General features: G+C 39.2%; 1 protein-coding gene across 1 annotated transcript in view; it reads left to right on the top strand.

The window, feature by feature from the left end:
* The window catches only part of LOC127435466 (astrotactin-2-like), a 716,076-nt gene that overhangs the window by 675,068 nt on the left and 23,560 nt on the right, over positions 1–17,448 (top strand). The window contains exon 20 of the mRNA XM_051688999.1: positions 13,508–13,649. Coding sequence (XP_051544959.1) covers positions 13,508–13,649 — 142 coding nt within the window. The remainder of the gene's footprint in view (positions 1–13,507; positions 13,650–17,448) is intronic.

Genomic DNA, 17,448 nt, shown 5'->3' on the forward strand with positions numbered 1-17,448 from the left:
ATTGCCAGCAGAACCAGAGTCTATTAATGCCTGGACATTGATCTCGTTGTCATCATAAATAACAGTGGTGGGAATGAGTAGTTGGTTATTAACAAAGTCAATGGAAGATCTCGCACTCACCACAGTGGTACTGGAGTTATCACAGTAAAGACATAGCCCTAGACGTCGGCGACGAAGCCTTTCCTCAGGTGTTAGGCGGGTTCGACCGATTTGCATGGGTTCAACCTGAGCATTGTCGGCAGTGGATGCAGAGGAAGAGGACTGATCATAGGTGGGTTTATGGGCTCGGAGAAGGTTATCCAGTTTGATGGAAAGGTTGATATTCTGCTCAAGATTTAAACCCTCATCCCGACACATTAGTTTAGCTTGTAGGACACTACTCAAACCATTGCGGTATAGAGTTTTTAAAGGCTCCTCTTCCCAACCAGCCTGAGCTGACAACATACAAAAAGACAATGCAAAGTCCGCAGTGGTTCTCAGTCCCTGTTGAAAGCCAAGTAGTTGTTCTCCTGCCTCCTTACCACCAGCTGGGTGTTCAAAGACCTCCTTAAAGCGGGTTTTGAAGCATTAAAGGGAGTGGCAAAGTTCGTTATCTCTCTCCCAGATGGAAGTTGCCAATCTAGTGCTCTACCAGTGAGATGTGAGGTAATAAATACTAATTGACTCTCCTTTGTGGGATATACACTACGTGTGGTTGTTGGGCCACAAAGATAGTACACTGCATGAGGAACCCCTTGCATTGAGCTGGATTGCCATCAGATTTCTCCGGGAAGGCTAAATGTGGTCCTCCTGTAGCAAATGTGGGAACTGGTGCAGGTGGAATGTTTTCAGTGAAGGTTGAAGGTGGAGAGGTAGTGGGCTGCATGAGTTTTACAAGCTCCTCCATGAGTGTGGTCAACTTAAAAAGTTGTAGATGATGTTCATGCAAAACGGAGTCTTGTGAAGCAAGTACAGTACGTACATGATGAAGCTCCGCTGGATCCAGATTAGGCAAAGACTTATGTAATGAGTGGGCAGATTCAGAAGTGTTAGGATCCACGTGCAGAGTTTTATTGACAACAAGATCACGAAACAAATCCACAATTAAAGATCAAGGGGCAGGCAAAGGGTCAATAATCCAGAAAATGTTTTTCCTTTGTATGTGTTTACATGGACACATAAGCTGCATTCTCCGGCAAAAACCTTGGTATGTTAAACCGCTGTCTCTTAATCCCTTTAACAGTGTAAGAAAACAGCATTCACGTTTATAAGACGTTTCAGAGTTCCATTTTCTGCAAAAACCCTGGAATAAGCCATTTTCTTAAATGCATTTAAACTTGGTCAAATATATATATATATACACACACACACATGTATATACACAGGGTTGGGGAGTAACGAAATACAAGTAATGGGAATACGTATTTAAAATACAAAATATAAGTAACTGTATTCCACTACAGTTACAATTTAAATCACTGGTACTTAGAATACAGTTTCATTCAAAAAGTATTTTGATTACTGAAGAGATTACTTTGCATTTTATTGTCATTTGTTTCATTTAATATTTAGTCCTTTCAGATGGAAAAATTTATACATACAAATGATGCGATCCAAAGTGCATTTGAACAGCAGTGAAACACTTTCTTACGATGTGTTACATTCATAGGAGCAGACAGAGAAGTAAGTTTGGTGCAGAAGAAATAAAAATAAACCTTGTGTAAACTGTCAGCTTTATGCTAAGCTAAAATGCTATTTCTAGCCATTTTACATGCACATGTTACCAGGCACATTCATATTTTTTATCAAGAAAATTCATGTAGGATCATAATTTCTTTTTTCTAGTAAGACCTTTGATATTAGGGCAAAAATTGTATTCTTCATAATAATTTTTGTATTGTTTTCCTGTAGAAATATCTAAAAATCCTTAAAACAAGATCAATTTGATTTATCTTGTTTTAGAAACAACACTGCATAAGATATTTAGGTTTTTCAGAGAATGTATTTTTAACATGTGTATTTTGTCTTACTGTACTGGCAGAGTTTTTATAGTCAAAACAAGTGAAAAAATCTGCCAGTGCTGAAGAAGTAATCCAAAGTATTTAGAATACGTTACTGACCTTAAGTAATCTAACGGAATACGTTACAAATTACATTTTACAGCATGTATTCTGTAATCTGTAGTGGAGTGGAATACAATTTCAAAAGTAACCCTCCCAACCCTGTGTGTGTGTGTGTGTGTGTGTGTGTGTGTGTGTGTGTGTGTATATATATATATATATATATCGTTGAACTATGTTGGTAATGATGGATATTTCTTCCATAGTTGGCTTACAGTGCTTTAGTGAAACACACCACTGGTTGACTAGTCAAAGTTTTGCTGGTGAACAACATGGCTATGTTTCTCCACCAGCTAGAGCTGCACCAAACCAGCACTAACCTGCATAACCTAGTGGAAATTACATGGTTAAGATCTTGTCAGCAGGGGTACCATTTAAACGTTGGTTGCACAAACTTTGTACAGCACTATTATGTTTTGCTGCAAAGAATCCACATGTTTTAAACCATCAGTTTTGCAAACGAAAATCACACAAGACAGTGAATAATGGCATGTTGTGCTTAATTCAATAATGAGTGTGTCAATTTGACTTTTGACATAATCAGAATGCTAATTTATTTCCTAATCAGTCTAGATGTGGAAGCTAATGGAGTTGTGCACCTTTCTCAAAACACCCAAGCAATGCATAATTAGTATAAAGCAGCAATACATTATTAACGATGTAGGGTTGGCCATGTCACAAAAGGCAGTAAAAGAAAGTAATTCTTCAGTTGTTGGGTATTGCCACTCATCAAATCTGTATGGCAGAAGCCTTTTTTTTTTTTTTTTTTTTTTTTTTGCATGGCCATTGCAGTTGGCACCATCTGGAGGAGGGCTTATGTAAAACCCCCTGATATCTGACCACCTTAAAGTGCACACATCACTCCCCTATGGACATTCAAGCTTGCGAAAACATCCAACTCGTGCAACTTTTATGTCCATGCACACAAGCCTGTGGGACCCGTGTGAGGTCTGTGCAGTGAACGGAAGAGTAAGCGCAGATAGGTTTATATGCCAAATGCGTGTGACTGAACTAAAAATCACAGAACGTCAATGTCGGAATCTTAAGCTAAAGCTCAGGTCTGTGTCAAAGCTTGATTTACCATCTCCTAGTAGACTGAACGTTCAGATTCTAAATGAATAGTTTACCCAAAAAATTAAAATTCTGTCATTATTTACTTTTTTTATTTTGAGACACTTCAAAGACTCTTCTTGGAACTCTTTTATTTTATAATACTGACAGTGGTAACACTTTACACAAATGTTCCCCTTGTTAATGGTTTATAAAGGGGTTCATTTATTACTAATAAGCCATTTACAAATGCAAAGTTACAAATATGCTGTTATGAACGCTTTAACAAAAAGGACAGTTTTCATACAATACTTGCCAGTTAACTAGTTTTACTTAAAGGTGCACTCAGCGATTCCTGAGAAACACTGTTGATATTCGAACTCAACTACCATAACAAACACACCCCTCCCTTCAGTGCTCCTTTGGAAGCTCCGCCCCCCAAATTCATGCGGTGGAGATGGTTTAGACGCTACGGGCTTATAAGGCGTGGAAGTGGAGGTCTCTTTTTCATAGCTGAAGCAAAGCAAAATAATAATCTAACAAGTTAATAAACGACAGACAAGCAAGCACAAAAACAACATACAAAACACAGCAACTAGAACTAGCGAGAGTTAGTTGTTTAATTTGATTTTACAGTAACAAATACAAAACCACAGTGACTGAAGAGGGTGCTACCAAACATGTGTTTTTAAATCTTCATGGCTATGAAACCCTTTGCAAATGCTATGCGGACAAATAGCATTAGAGGATTAGCGTGAACAACAACACAGCAAGTAATGTAAATAATGTTAGCTATGTAGTGGTTTAGCAAACTGTTGCCACAGTAAATTGCTGCTGCTAAGATAACTTGCAGAGAAGACGATGGTTTTACGCACACCAGCTCCAGACACAACTCTCCTGCTACTAAATCTAACATTACAACAACAGCATATATGGGTTCTGTGAAACATAGCAAAATTTACATTACCCACCTATCGATAAGAAAAAGAGCAACTTCTGCATCCGCCTTCAAGCCTTTTACCTCTCGGAGGTCTCTCCACCGCTGAAAAGCCTTGCGATGTTGACGCGGCTCCTAGCCATCGACTTATCATAATCCTTCATTTTAGTTTATTTTCATCTGACCTTTTTTCTTGGTCTGTTTCTCAGCCATTTATCCTCATTGGAGTTTAGAAAGTTTGCATCAGCCAGATTTGCCGTCGCTCCTCTGATGAATTTCCCTCTCGCTCTGCCCCCACCCCCCATCCTGTGCACGCACAAGAACCACCCCCTGTTGCTGATTGGCTGGAGTAGTGTTGTGTGGATCGATCCGATCCACTTTGTTTTGTCCCATTTACAGAGCCAGGGTTGTGTACAAATACTAGATTTTTTTTTTCAGCCCACCCACAGAACGGACAGCTAGCAGACTGTGAGGAGATATTTGCAGAATTTGACAAAAAGTGTATTGGATTAGAATTACTGGTATAAATACTTAAAGGAGGGTTCAATACAATTTAAGCTCATTCGACAGCATTTGTGGCATAATACTGATTACCACAAAAATGTATTTTGACTTGTCCCTCCTTTAAAAAAACAAAAACAAAAAAACGAGGTGACAATGAGACACTTACAGTGGAAGTGAATGGGGCCAATTTTTAAACATTAAAATACCCACTTTTTCAAAAGTATAGCCACATGATATAAACAATATGCATGACTTTAATGTGAAAATCACTTCCTAACCCTTTCTGTGAGAAGTTATAGCCAATTTAACAACTTCATTGCCATGATGATGTAATGTCAACGCACCATCATCTGTTCTTCCTCAACCCTGTTCACAGAAAATAAGAATTCACCAGTTAAAGTTTGCCGATTGTTTTTGCAGATAGACGTTAATATTTCTTTAAAAAAAAAAAAAAAAAAAAAAAAAAGATTCATGCATGTTTATTGCAATCTCATCAAGCAATGGACACCTGGATAGGACACCATTGCACTCACCAACTCGCTTTTGTCACCGTGGGCTGGGCTGGCAGTGTTTTTTTTATTCTTTTTTTTTTTTTCAAAAGGAAAATTAGCATGATTATGAATTGAGATGCTGTGCACAGACCTAACCTAACTGACCATGGGATTTTTTGAGAGTAGGGGCTCAGTACTCATTGTTTGTGTATATTTTATTTTTAATTCTTTTAATTTAATTTAATTTTATTATTATTAATTTATAGTTACACCTTTTGCTTTTTAGTCTTTATTCGGCAAGTGTCAAGTTCATTGTCGGGGCGCCGAGCAGCGCACAGTTCATCACTTACCGCCTATCCACCTAGTTCCTGATTTACTTTGGCTGACGTGCAGTTGCATTTTGCTTGGTTTATTAAAAATAAATAAATAAATGAAATAATTAGACCTACCCATTTGAACCTGAAAACGGCCCCTCGCACTCAATACATTAATCCCTAGTCAAATTAATTTATTGATCATCCGAGTTATTGATCATCTGTTTTATTACAAAAATGTTTTTATTTATTTATTTTTTGTATCAAAAAGGTAAATGTAGTACAGCAAAAGTGTATTAAAAGTGTTGCCTAATTCATCCAAACTGAATCACATTGATGGTACATCAAGCCAAAAATCCAAGACACTCACATGGGGAATAGGCCTAATATTAATAAGGCTAGCTATTATAATGGGGCAATAATATTAAAAGCCATAATCAAATTGTGGCTAGAAGAGCCTTATTCATGTACAACAATTATTTTACCTAATTCCCATTAAGTTTTAAACAAATTTGCTGTCCATAAAATATAATATTTTATTTTGTAATGGTTGAACGCAAATAGTGATGGTAAAATCTTGTCTGTATTAATATCGTGTAGCCCAGATTTTAAAGAGAGACAACTGAATAATATATAAGGGTGTCATTTTTTTTCAATCAGTTCATGATTAAAACTATTTGTAGCCATTAAAAATGTATGGTTAATTCTGTTCTATGCTTCTTCACATATAAGGACACAAATTTACTCCCCCATATTTCACTATAATAAGGTATGAATAAAGATGAACATATCGGGCAAAATCAAGTCCTTTCTGACTGTAGCCATGGCAATGTGCGCACCTGAAACCATAACGTGAGCAATGCATTGACTGTAAAAAAAAAAAAAAAAGCTGTCCTCAATGTAGGCTACGCAATATACTTGTGGTTATTTAGCGCTCACCACATCCCGTGTGAAAAGGATTTTAGTCTGAAGAAAAGGAATGAGGAAGAGCAGATGACACTGCAGGTTGACCAGTCAGTAGAAATGGCCGTGTCATGATCCATCCACTTATGCAAATCGAATAATCAAATTACACACTTATATTATGCACTTGAATGTAAAAATTAGAAATTGAGCTGAATTATTGTTTTTCTATTTCTTACATGAAACAAATTCTTTCTTGATGGAAAATGAGTAAACGGTCAGTTTATTGGTTATTACATTTTGAACACAAAAAATAAAAAACAAATTATCCGAAGGTACAAGGACCAATAACATATCAATGATTAATAATGCATTTGTAAATTACTTATTAGTTGTTAATGAGCCCCTTTAGAGCTTGACAGATGTGGTCACTTTGCTCTTGAAGAACTACATCAAGAGTTTTTTTAAGTGTCTTAAAATGATCCTTTTGTGTTCCAAAAAGGAGTTTAAGGGTTAGTAAACAATGACAGAATTTTAATTTTTTGGGTGCACTATTACTTATAGACAGAAGTGATAAATGGTTTAAAAGTCAGTTGTGTTTCAGATATAGTTAGAATTTTTCAGCTCTGATAATCCGTCCAGTTCTAAAGTAAGAAAGCAGCTGTGGGTGATCATTTTGAACTTGAATGTACATTTCCTACTTAAAATCAGAGACTATTTAGCAGAGACGGGCCACTTCTATTAAAATGAATGGGAGAAATTGGAACACCCAACCAAGAAGCTCTAGTGCCCAACGGTCAATGGATGTAGAAAGGAAGTCCTTGTAATCTGAGGTAAAAAAAAAAAAAAAAAAAAGCACAATTTATGATACCAGCATTGTCAGATTTTACTGCCTATTTGAAATATGCTCTTTGGTCGTAATCTTGACCAACCGTTTTTGAGATTTCGGTGTTCCCTCATTTAAGTAGATAGGAGCTGCACTGTCATGACTGGAAATAGTCTCCCGGGAGTGCTCTAAAGACGGCCAACAATGGACTGACTTGCTAGAAAGACTTTATTAAAATTTATTGAATTCTCTTTACTTTCTTTGTTTCCCTTCAGGATTGCTGGAGTATGTGATGATAACCAGCAAACACCCCCCCCCCCCAAAACAGCCCCACAAGTGGCTGGATTCCTCCTTCCCAGTCACGGATCGGCCTATTGATTTATTCTGATTATCAAAACATACAAAGATACTGTTTCAATCCAAACCACATCCAGAAACATAAAACACGGTTCTTTTCCATTTCCTTTTGCCTTACCTGCAAAAAGCTCTCATACCCATTTCCCTTTTGTACTTTCTCTCGGCTTGAAGCAGTCAGGGGGCTGTCAGAATCTGGCTCCATCTGTGCATTCCTTGCATATTTGTGTCAGTATGAGGGAAATAGACTGAGGAATAGGCACTGTAATATACGTAGTCAATTTTAAGCACTTCTTGACCTCTTGTCTACTTGTAGTATGAGGAAATGAACTGAACAGATCTCACACAGTTCTTGTGCTCTGGGCTGCTCTGACTGGCTTGTTTTCTGACAGTCGCATTCATTTGGAGCAGGCTGTCTTTTGATCCAGAGCTAGGAGTGCTATAAAGGTGTCACTTCTCTCATCACGGGCCATGCTGAAGAGATGCTTCTGTATTTGCATGCCTTGCATGGTGGCGCTTCGACACTTTCAGTATAATTAACTTTTAATGCAAAACAGGTGGCTTGCACTCCTGCAAACAAACGTAACTGTATATGTATATGCTCTGTAAATTCTTCTCAAGCTTCCACATAATTCCGGCCAGGGCTACACTGAATTATGTGGAGAAAAAAGTGCATTCAACTTGTGTGCTAAATTCCAAGTCTACAAAATCCATACGATGGCAATGTTCTTAATTTTTTTTAATTTATTTTTATTGATGTTCTTATTTTACTTTATACTTAGTTCTATATTATTATAACTGTTTAACTGGGTAATTATTTAAAGCTGCATTACAGAACTTTAGGCTATTTAGTGACATCTGTGGTTGAAACCTAAAATTGCAAAATAACATGCAGAGGAACATTTAACATCAATTTTGTTTCGGCACTGTTTTCCGCACAGATTGTTCAATGGTTTGTGGTTACCTGGACATTGCCTGTAATCACACAGAGATATTCACCTATGTGTCACAGCTCTGGTGTTTTGTTTGTTTTGTAATTTTCTCTCCCTCATGTCTCGGAGGCGCAGCCGGCATGCATGATCAGCATTTCCATGGGAACACTGATTGTTCCCGGGGGAACGCTGACCATGCCACTGATTAGCGTGCCAAGCAACCTGTTCTCCTCTAATTCACACCCTTCTTAAGCCTGTCGTGTTCTCAGTATCTTTGCTAGAACCCGAATCTCATGTAGGGAAAAGCAGCGATGTCTTGTTAATGGACTATGTTTTTATTATGCTCGTTCTGATCATATCTCTGCTTCCTGTCCGGTAAAATACATTGCTTGTCGGTAGGAGAGGGGTTACTGCTGAGCGCTCCACCTTTGAACAAAATCTCTGGACTCAGACACTTCTCCCGGCCCGGCTGCAGTATGGACCTGCCTGTGACATGGTTTCTGCCTTGGTTGATTCTGGAGCTGAAGGGAACTTTACGGCTTCTAAGTGGCAGCTTCCTATGGTCCAGTTGGATAAACACATAACCGCTTACACCCTAAGTGGCACACCACTGTCCGTCATCACTCAATCTACAAAGCCGGTCACCTTTGTCTCTGGGAATCATACGGAGTAATTGTCCGTCTACCTGATCCAATCTCCATCGGCACCGGTAGTGTTGGGGCGTCCTTGGTTGGTAATGCACAACCCACACATAGACTGGTCAACCAACACTGTTCTTGCTTGGAGACCTTATTGTTTGTTTGTCTTAACTCTGCTGTTTCCCATGTCCAGTCTTCTGTTTTGTTGCCGGATGAACCAGCGGATTTATCCAGAGTACCGGTGACATACCATGACTTGAGGGCGGTGTTCAGCCTGTCCTGCGCTGCGACCCTTCCTCCTCATTGCCTGTACAACTTTGCAATTGAACTGCTTCCTGGCGCCTCACCGCCTCGGGGATGGTTGTATTCGCTCTCAGCTCCCGAGAGGGAGGCCATGAACAGGCATATTAGTGATTCTCTGGCAGCTGGTCACATCCGCCCTTCCTCGTTGCCAGGAGGGGCAGGGTTCTTCTTCATGGAGAAGAAAGATGACTCGCTTAGACTCTGTATAGATTATCTGGGACTGAATGACATCATGGTAAAGAATCATTATCCTTTGCCATTGATGTCCTCAGCCTTCGAACTCTTGCAGGGAGCGTCCGTCTTTACAAAGTTGGATTTACGCAACACTTATCACCTTGTCCAGATTAGGAAGGGGGATGAGGGGAAGATGGATTTTAACACCCATAAGGGGCACTTTGAATACTTGGTCATGCCTTTCGGATTGGTCAACACCCCGTCGTCTTCCAGGGGCTCGTGAATGATGTGCTTAGAGACATGGTCGATCGTTTTGTGTTTGTCTATCTTGATGATATTCTGATCTTCTCCCAGAATATCCAGGACCATGTGCAGCACGTCAGGCAGGTGCTTCAGCGACTGATAGAGAATCAGCTGTTTGTCAAGGTGGAGAAGTGTGCTTTTCATGCACAGTCAGTTCCGACTTTTGTTGGTCCCCATGAGCTGAGGCCACATTTTCTAAATTAAAGGAGCAGTTTTCTACCGTACCCATCCTCATTACTCCCGACCCTGAAAGTCAGTTCGTGGTGGAGTTGGATGCGTCTGAGGTTGGTGTTGGAGCAGTTTTGTCGCAGTGCTCTCCCTTGGATGGAAAGATGCATCTGTGTTCTTTTTTTTAAAAATTTTAATCATTAATTTTGCACCGCTTAGCACCAGCTGACCAGAATTATGACTTCGGCAACTGAGAATTATTGGCTGTCCGGTTGGCCTTGGTCGAGTGTCGTCATTGGTTAGAGGGTTTGGGGGTACCTTTCGTGGTCTGGACAGATCATAAGAACCTAGAGTATGTTCGTAGCATCAAACGCCTCAACTCTAGACAGGCTTGCTGGGCACGTTTTCTCACACGATTAAATTTTGTCCTGTTTTATCGCCCGGGCTCTAAAAACGTCAAGCTCGACTCCCTATCTCAATGTTTTGAGGTCAAGACCTCCACCGCCCCACCGGATACCATTCTACCCGCCACTTGCGTGGTGGGCATGGTGTCCCGGGAGGTGGAGGCTAAAGTCCATGCTGTGCTACAAAATGCACGTCCTACAATGGGGGTCACTCATCCATTGTCGCTTGTCATCCAGGGGCGACTCGCACCCAGACGTTCATTAGACAGCGATTCTGGTGGCCATCACTAATGCAGGATGTACGCCGATTTGTAGCTGCTTGCCCCATTTGTGCGACTAATAAGACATCCTATGAACCTCCAGCTGGGCTCCTCCAGCTGCTGCCTGTTCCTTCGTGAGAGGCTGTGTAGCCTCCCATAATCCGTCTTCTTGGAGCGATCATTTAGTCTGGGTTGAGTACACCCACAACTCCTTGCAGATGTCATCTACGGGTTTATCACCCTTCCAGTGCAGCCTCAGTTATCAGCCCCCTCTTTTCTCCACACAAGAACCCGACGTACAGGTCATGTCTGCCCACGCCTTTATCCAGAGGTGCCGACACACCTGGAAAGCCACCAGAGAAGCCCTCATATGGACTGGTGCTCGTGTTAAGAGGTCGGCGGACCAGCACCGGGCTAAGGCCCCAGGTTACCTGTGTGGGCAGAAGGTTTGGCTGTCCTCTAAGGACATCCCACTCCGACTCCCCTCACATAAGCTGAGTCCCAAGTTTATCGGGGGGTGGTACTGCTCTGGTGAGTTCACCCTCATGTCTCGTATGCGCGGCCAGAATGCATGATCGCCATTTCCATGGGAACATTGATTGTTCCCGGGGGAACGCTGATCATGCCACTGATTAGCGTGCCGAGCAATATATTAATAATCAATATATTGTGTGTTTTTTCTCCATAACATTGAACATAAGCTTATTATTGGCCTACACTGGGCAGCAATCCATTTTAAAATTGAGTTTGTCAGTCTCTCACAGGACGTGGTCCATCTGTGCTATTAGAAATGTGTGTGTCTTTGTAAAACGTGTCATACATATTCTCTTAATGTTTGAAACGTTGAAAAATTTATCTCAAGATCCCTGCATTTTGTTTAGCTCTGTCCAGCTGTCTTTGAATGCAAAAGCATGTCATTCGTGAAATGCTCCTTATTCAATTTATGCTCCCTGCTCTCGTTGGTTTGTTGAGGCACGTTGCTTGTAAAACCCAAGGAGTTCTAGGTAAAGCCTTCTCTTGCTTTTTCTATGGTACAGTAAAGCCCCAAGCTGAGACTGCGCTGACTGGCCCCTGCTGACTGTGGAATGCAAAATAACATCAAGGCATATTCTGTAATTTACATATTGCGCTATTTTTTATGTTTTATTGTTTTTGTTTTTTTTCTTTCATAGAATGAATCACACTAAATTAACATGTTAATGTCGACAGCCCTAATTTAAACATTTTTTAAAAATCCTTAAGAAGTGCTTCAACAGGTTTGACGCCTGTCAGTCATGTGTATATTGTTCATGTTTTGTATTCATGTCTTTTCATTTCAGATTTAGTTCACTTCCTTGTTCCTGTTTCCTGTCATGTGTCTAGTCATGTGGTTTACTTGTCCTGTCATATGACCCTCATGTTTCATGTGTCCTGTCATGATTGTTCTTTAGTTTATTAGTCTTGCTTTGGTATTGGTTCATGTTTCATTGTCTTGTTAACCTGTTTATTAGTTCTGTCATTTCATTGGTTGTCTTGTTTCTAGTCTTGTTAACCTTGTTAGTACTTGTGTATTTAAGCCCACATATTTGCCTTTGTCAGTTGTCTAGTATTGTTTATGTGTAACTTTGTTCTCTTAGTCTGTTCATTTATTAAATCATTGTCTAGTCAAGTTTTTGGTTTATTTCTTATGTCTGTTTTGGTTTTCTTTGGATTACAATAAATACTGCACTTGCCTGTCCTGCCTGCCTACATCGTTACAATGATGCAACATGCTAAAGTTCAGAATTTGGATACATCTTTTTGAATGAGAAGTAACACATGCAACACATCTTTTCACATTTAGACATTTTCACAAAGGATCAATTTAATAAAATTTTCTAGTGTGATGCAGTAAACCGATAACAGAAAATCTAAAGGCTTACCGCACACAGAGGCATACTGTACAAATACAGTAGGGGTTAAAGCAGGCTATGCTTTTTTTGTCATTACGGCCTCCCACAATCTTTTGGATAATATTACATTGCATATAGCATATGGAATATTTATACGGCATTGTTTTGACTGTCAGCTTCAAGGGGAGTGCAGGAGAAACTTTGTGCCATATAGAACATAAGCAGTGTGGGCTTCTTGGAAGAGAGGAAACTATGCATGAATTTAAGAGCATTCCATCATCGGGATTATTCAACACGGGCCTTTTTGTGGTCATATATGTGGGGTTGCTATTCCATTGTTTTCCATTTAATGAATATCAAGTTTGTAAAATATACAAAACTTATTTAGACGTGGTGGCCCACAAAGTGAAAGCAGTGGGTTTTGGGACCTTGTAAAAAGAGATCTTGGCGTGGGCACTCTTGAGGTGTGGGAATGCATCTGGGAAGCTTCCTTCATATAACACTGCACTTTCTGGGAAAATGGCTAAATCATTCATTCATTCAGTCCCCCTTTTCTAGACCTCCCCTCAGCTGCCCATTCTTTACTGTTCCCTTAGGGCGTGCAACCCAGACACGTTCTGCTGTTTGGATATGTACTTTGGAATGTGTTAAAAACTGATGCGATGTGTATTTGTCTAGCACTAGAGTTACTAAAATTAGAGGCGTCAAAAGTTGTTTTTGCTGCTTGCTTTTTTCTTAGGTCATGCCCGGTAGCATTTGCAGTAAACGCTGGTCTGTTATTATTTTCCCAAAAGCTGACCTGAAAGTTTTCTTATTTGTTTAACTGCTATTAGCAGCATTGTGCCATTGCCACAATGGTCAAAATGTCATACAGTCATTTGTAATGTATATTGGTCTTTTCTGTCAGGTTCTAAAATAACAACATGGTGTTTTGTTTTCCTCGGGGTTATCAGGAATGCTTCTCTCTCTGTTTCAGGAGAGGTTCTGAGTCTCATGGATGATCTTTTCTCAGGCCTGGGCTCCTCATGTGTGGTAGCAGGACGGAGAAGTGGAGAGCATCCTCATACTATGGTCTACTCACTCATTTTCAAGTGCCTGGAGCCTGACAGCCTTTATAAGTAAGTGTCACAGCAAGCATGGATGTGTTGCTGATTTGGTTAAAGACGTCCACTAGTTATTAGTTCTTTATTTTAATGGGATCTTCTAAGGCACCAATTAAAGAAATAATTGACCCCAATATTTTTTTTTATCAAGAAAATTCACGTTGGATCATAATTTCTTTTTTTCTAGTAAGACCTTTGATATTAGGGCAAAAATCATATTCTTGATAATAATTTTTGTATTGTTTTCCTGTAAAAATATCTAAAAATCCTTAAAACAAAATCAGTTTGATTGATCTTGTTTTAGAAACAACACTGCATAAGATATTTCAGTTTTTCAGAGAATGTATTTTTAACATGTGTATTTTGTCTTACTGTACTGGCAGAGTTTTTATAGTCAAAACAAGTGAAAAAATCTACCAGTGCTGAAGAAGTAATCCAAAGTATTTAGAATACGTTACTGACCTTGAGTAACCTAACAAAATACGTTTCAAATGACATTTTACAGCATGTATTCTGTAATATGTAGTGGAATACATTTCAAAAATAACCCTCCCAACCCTGCTCACTGTAACCCAGATTTTTTTCTGTTTTTAAAGAAAACATTTTTGTGGTAATCAACATTATGCCACAATGAATGAATGAACGTTACATTTATATAGCGCTTTTCTGACACTACACTCAAAGCGCTTTACACAGTAAACAGGGGACTCTCCTCAACCACCAACAGTGTGCCATAGTGCACCAGTACGCTCACCACACACCAGCTATCGGTGGAGAGGAGAGAGTGGAGTGATAGAGCCAGTTAATGGATGGGGATTATTATGAAGCCATGATTGATAAGGGCCAATGGGGGAATTTGGCCAGGACACCGGGGTTACACTCCTACTCTTTTCGAGAAGTGTCCTAGGATTTTTAATGACCACAGTGTGTCAGGACCTTGGTTTAACGTCTCCTCCAAAGGACAGTGCCTTTTTACAGTATAGTGTCCCCATCACTATACTGGGGCATTAGAGCCTACACAGTCTGCATTTCAGACAAAACAGGGTGAGCACCCCCTGCTGGACTCCTTAATACCTCTTCCAGAAGCAACCTTAGTTTCCCCAGAAAGTCTCCCATCCAGGTACTGACCAGGCTCAACTCTGCTTAGCTTCAGTAGGCAACCAGTCTTGAGCTACAGGGTAATATTGCTGCTGGAAAATGCTCTCTGAGCTTAACTTGTATTGAACCCAGAATATTCCTTTAACTCACTGTGATGTCATTTCAAACCTGTATGCTGTTATATTTTCTATGGAAGAAATGTTGAAAAGTGTTTTTTTGTTTGTTTGTGTTTTTTTTTTTTTTTTTTTGCAGCTTTTTTTCCATACTTAATGGATCATGGTGACTACAGTTCTCAAGCTCCCAAAAAAAAAAAAACATAAATATCATTAAAGTTGCCCGCATGATGCACTATATTCCAAGTCTTCTGAAGCCATACAATAGCTTTGTGTGAACAGACCAACATTTAGGTCTCCGCAGAAGCAGAGTAAGGTTTGCATCAGGTTTAGCCACGACAAACACAAGAACTTACGATGTTTGGTTTCAAAGATGCTAAACCTGGCACGGCTCACTTACGTGCCATTTTTAATCTAAATGCAAACCCGATTGAGATTTGAGAGGTGAGGTTGTAGAAGATTTTCAGCAAATAACAACTTACATTTTAGCCTGTTTCTTACACAACTCCACCCTATGGCTTTATGTGACTTGGAAGACAGAACATCTCTCATATGGACTACTTTAATGATACTTTCATAGTGCTTTTTTGTCCTTTTTGAAGCTTGACAGATGTGGTTTCCATGAACTGTTGTTGGATGGAAAAGAGCTGTGTGTAAATATTCTTCAATATTTCTTGAAAATTGTGGAAGAATAAAAATTTTGGGGGGTAAACTATTTCTTTAATGTTCTATTTTGGTCTGCCTTAGAAAACTTTAACTAAAAGTGTTTTGTCTGAAATATGTGTGCGGGCTTGATTTGATCCCTTCCTTGGTCTTGCAGAGCTTATGAAATCATTTAGAACCATTTTGAAAATGGGTCAAAATGACCTGCAAAACCATCATAATGTGGATGCTGGTCTTATTTTGTTTAAGATGGTTTACTGTAGCTGGTCTAACACTTCAGCTATGAAGACAGGAAGACAAGAAAAACAAACACAGTTGTGTCAAAGTCTCTTCATTTTAACTGTGTGCAAGTGTGACTTGACAAATATATTTGCTCTGCTGGAGTGGAATTGCTCTGCCACATCCTGTTTTTGGTGTTCATTCAAGGCAGATATTTGATTTGTTTGGAATAAGGCTCTTTTTTTTTTCTTTCTCCCTGTTTCACGGAGCAGTTCCGCAGCTGACTCTAATTAACATCACTGTATTGTGGGCTCAGCGGCACAGAGTTTCGCAATGAAGAATAACATGGTCACACTGAATTAGTCTGATCAGACAGTCTTCCTCATCTGTTTCTGGAATCATTTCAGTAAGATGACGATGCCCAACATAAATTGAGGATGCACACCACAAGAATGAAAGGATATTTCTCAGATTATACCATTCAAAGTGGAAATTGTAATTGTTGTTAACCATTACAATTTATGAATCTTTTTTTATTTTTTTTTATTTGTTTTTATTATTATTTTTTTTATGTAGGGTTTAACTATGAGTAATTTTAACATTTATACAGTTTTCACTTTAGCATGTGTTATGGACTTCGCTAAGCCCCGCCTTAAAAACGTTAAAGACGATTACTACTTTGATAACTATTGCTGTCCACCTTATTATGAGACAAGGTTTTGCTTATATTTTATTTATTTTTTTATTTATGTAAGTTTATGAAAGTCATGTGTGTATGGGCTATTTTATCAAAATGGACATGGATTAAAATGTGTCAGTCCTCATTCCCAAAAAACATCACCAATTACATCTACATTTGCATCAAGTTTAAATAATGTTAAAAATGTAACATTCATTCTAATGATGGGAAGACCGAGTCTTTTCCACGAACCGGTTCTTTCGGACGGTTCGTTTCAATGAACTGGTTTAAAAAAACGATTCACCAGTTTATTTACGTCATCACGTAATTACGTCACTATATATAACGTAGTATATAATTAGGGTGTTTATTGTCATCAGTGTTTCATTTATTGATCTTACAATACATCCTACATTAAGTTTTGCACCTAAACCACCCAACACTGACACTGATATACAAACGTGGATGTTCTACACATGTTTAAAGCATAAAAAGTGATTAAACTAGTCTTAATCAACTCAACCTTTTTTACAGAAACCATGATCCAGCTCATCACAACTTCAGATATAATCTGCATGCACAATACTCTATAGTAAAATTTGTTTACATCTCTCGACTGAAACGTTTCGCTCCCCTCAATCAAGTCCTCGGTTCACGCATGCTCATCAGCAGCTCACTGATCAGCAGTTCTCAGTATTATGTCCAAAAGTCGCGATTCTCAGTTCTGTGTACTGGTGACTCACAAACTTCTGTGATCGACTCAGTGTACTGTTGACTCAAGAGCTGCTGTCCTTGGATCAGTGTACTGTTGACTCAAGAGCTGTAGATTGGATCATCTTCATGCATTGATAAAACAGTAATACAATCAAGTTATAAACATATTTCCAGTATGTTTTATTTGTTACACTCTCTGTTGTTCAGCAAAATACACCTAAAACAGACATTTCACCCCTTAATCACATGCTTGCTCCATGTCAGCAGCTCATCAGTTCTCAGTATGTCAGACACCTCAGAAAGAGGCGATTCTCAGTTCAATGTACTG

The sequence above is a fragment of the Myxocyprinus asiaticus genome, chromosome 4 (assembly GCF_019703515.2).
Source record: "Myxocyprinus asiaticus isolate MX2 ecotype Aquarium Trade chromosome 4, UBuf_Myxa_2, whole genome shotgun sequence".
In the NCBI taxonomy this organism is placed as follows: Eukaryota; Metazoa; Chordata; class Actinopteri; order Cypriniformes; family Catostomidae; genus Myxocyprinus; species Myxocyprinus asiaticus.